General features: G+C 36.7%; 1 protein-coding gene across 8 annotated transcripts in view; it reads left to right on the forward strand.

The window, feature by feature from the left end:
• The window catches only part of LOC116694291 (CUGBP Elav-like family member 2), a 34,248-nt gene that overhangs the window by 21,587 nt on the left and 9,221 nt on the right, over positions 1-3,440 (forward strand). For all 8 annotated transcript variants that reach the window (XM_032523931.1, XM_032523930.1, XM_032523932.1 and 5 more), the window contains exons 7-8: positions 1-148; positions 2,161-2,224. In XM_032523931.1, the coding sequence (XP_032379822.1) occupies positions 1-148; positions 2,161-2,224 (212 nt within the window). The remainder of the gene's footprint in view (positions 149-2,160; positions 2,225-3,440) is intronic.

The following is a 3,440-nucleotide window of genomic DNA, read 5'->3' on the forward strand; positions in this document are numbered from 1 at the left end:
TTTAGTGGTGAAGTTTGCCGACACACAGAGAGATAAGGAGCAGCGGCGCCTGCAGCAACAACTGGTGCAGCAGATTCAGCAGCTCAACAGCGCCTCCACCTGGGGAAACCTGGCCGGGCTGGGGACCCTCACACCGCAGTACCTGGCAGTAAGTGTTGCCCAAACACACTCCACTGCAGAGCTACACAGTTACTCACGTATTCATGTTTCAGTTTCAGAATGTACAATAAATATTTTTAAAAGGCTTTCTGTTTATAACTTAATGTCGCCAGTGGTAACTTTCAGTTTGTGTTGATTCTAGTGGCCGCTATGGACAAAAGCGCTAGTGTTTTTACCAAATCTGTTGTTAAAGGAGAACTCAGTCATTTTCAAGATGATTTTTTTTTTATTTTTATTTTTTTATTTGTAGGGCTGTCAGTAGCGAGACAAATAATTGATCGGTGCTGCCTACACAGAGTTATCCTCCTCCTAGATTTTGCACCCAACAGGCTTCAACAGGGCAAGTTTTAAACATGTTTTTAGCCTCTAAACATGCTCAAAATGTCATTAGGATTGCCTAGCCATGTGCAGTGATACCTTCCAAGTGAACACAGCAAATTTGACTGCAGTAGATATGACAGAAAGGCATAAAAGTTGTTAATCGACTAGTGTGGACTTCACCGGAAACAGGAAATAAACAGAGGTATGTGCAGTAGCTGAATTAACACAACTTTTAAGTCTAACAGGAGGATAACACGGTGTAGGCTGCACTGGTTGTTTTCATACGTCTTGCTACTGACAGCACTACACATTGGGGAAAAAAAATAAAAATAAAATAAAAATAAAAAAATAACAGAGCTACATGTTAAAATTGACCGGAATTCTCTTTTAAAAACTTTTCTCTACGGTGCTGTATTAGTGTGTTAGCGTTACTGGGAAGTCATATATTTGCTATGAAACAATACCCAACCCTAATGGTAGATGTCATGTTTGCTTTCTGTACTACAACATCCTTCTATTTCCCTTAAATCAAATTGTATGTAATATTTGGATAGATGAAAAGAGCAGCTCAGTCAGTTCAATCTGTTTTTGCCTGTCACTATTTAATGTGCATGCATTAACCTCAATATCTCTAATTTCCGTCCGTAAAAAGCTCAGCTGCTCATGTTATGTCCATGTTTAAGTCACATGCTCATTGGCTCCAAATCCGAGTAAGCACATGCAGGTCACATGCCATGTGTCCTTCAGTCAGAACACAAACTTAATGAAACAATATAGTTCTACTCTGAGCCGAAGAGAATCAATTTAATGTGTAAACCTTTTATTTATATGCATTCTGAACCATCACACTGATTATATGTACTAGCCCCATAATAAGCTAATGTTTTTGATAACTTTTTTTTTTTTCTTTTCTGCAAGGAAGTCTATATCGTAAACTAAATGGCCGCTGCATTTCCATCCAGTCCCTGTTTAACAAACAGCGGGTAAACAAAACAGGATCACCTACAGGATCATTCAATACAACATATGCCATTTTTGATCTGATTCACGATTTTTAAGTTCACGATACAATTTTCTCACCATTTTTTTTTTTTTATTTATTTATCTTTGGAAAGAAATGACTGAAAAATATTCCTTTTTTATTTAAATAAAGATGTGTCCTTTTCAAAAGTGCAACTAATAGTATTTTGTCTTAAATAACAAAATAAATAAAACTTTTATTAAATAAAGGCTTGTTTATTGCTATGGCCATATGGTTACATTTTAAAATGTAATAACTTAGAACAACTTTTTTCACCAGTCGTTTTGCTATTAAACAACAAAAAGAAGAAACATTAGATGACTGAAAGGGTATTTTACAACAAAATTGAATGCCACACGCTTACAGAGACGGCGTTATTATCGTAACTAAAGTGTTGAAGTGAAAACGTTATTATTCTTTTGGCGTTTGGCGTTACCAAACCGCTCCAGGTGCATTACAACCACTTCCTAGACTGGAGCAGACAGACCTTGATTTGCATTATGCAATCTATGTGTCACATTCACTGTATAATGGCAACTCTTGAAATGTCTGTTCTTCTGAAATTCATCAAAACGAGCAACTGTGATTATACTGTTGATGACTTAGTGTGCCCCCCATTTGATTGTTGAATTCAGTCTTTGTTTCTTTATCCTCAACAGTTGCTCCAACAGGCCACATCTACCAGTAACCAAGGGAGTTTCAATAATATGCAGAGGCTAGGAGGTAAGTTCCCCCTCTCAGATGTTAAGACCACTGTTCTTAAGTCATCCTCAATAAAGGAACTAGCCAACCGTTCTCATGTCAACAACCTTGTGACTCTGCCTGATCCCCACATGTTTTTAACTACTGTAAACTACATTACACTTTCAGATCAGTGGCACATTCATTATCAGTTATTTTAAGCCTGTGCAGGCTGCTTAAAGAAAAACATGTATCACAGAACCATAAATAGATGAAATTAAACAAGACTAGGTCAAAACCTAGTATATGGTTGCACTGTGTATGGTTAGTGTGCTTAACTGTAGCCAAATTATTATAGGGATAATCTATGTCTATAATGGGAATATAGATATTACGTGGTTATCTGTACTGAAGTATCTTATTCCATGACATGGTAAAGAAACATTTAAGACAAATAATTGAAGGACTTCTTTTCACTGAAGTGTTATTTTGTAATTAATGTTACTTTGTCAAACAGATCAGACCTAGGTTGCACCACAGCCTCACATGTTGGTCTTGAAGCGCTGCAGCATTTATTCATGTGCAAACTGAACAATTACTACCACCTGACAACTTGGGTTATTTCTTCTCTGCTGTCAGTTTTGCGGAAGTTAATCAGCTGATTGACGGGTGATAGCAGAGTTAAAAGCCTGTGTCATGCCAATACATTTTGAAAGAGTAATGGCCAATCGGGAAACCCCAACACTGACAACATCACGCTCACTGCGACCAATGGTGGAACTTTATCCCAGAAAGAAAGAATTTCGAGGTTATGAGCCTGGCCAAAAAGGCACACACCATAACTATAGTGAGGATGGTTTTGTAGAAGTTCAGGTCAGATATTAAAACCAGTACTGCATTTTCCTGTTGGTATTAATAAAGTATTATTTAATACAACTTTGAAACCATTTTGAAAACTAAAATAAACATATTTGGAGTGTATCTGGTACAGTAATGCCAAAGTGACTAAATGCAATGGCTTGATTATTATTTAAAGAAAAAAAAAGAAAAAAAGATGAAAAGATAAGTCCCTATGGATGGGTTAGATGGTAAGCTGATTAACAAGAGTGAATGTAAAATTGCAAGAAGTATTACAAGAAAACCATGTTGTGTCCAGGCAGTGTAAAATATGTGATATATGTTATTTGTTATATGTCTGCAACCTTGTTGTTTGTACTACTGCTTATCTTGGCCAGGACACTCTTGGAAAAGAGATTTT

The sequence above is a fragment of the Etheostoma spectabile genome, chromosome 8 (assembly GCF_008692095.1).
Source record: "Etheostoma spectabile isolate EspeVRDwgs_2016 chromosome 8, UIUC_Espe_1.0, whole genome shotgun sequence".
Taxonomy (NCBI): Eukaryota; Metazoa; Chordata; class Actinopteri; order Perciformes; family Percidae; genus Etheostoma; species Etheostoma spectabile.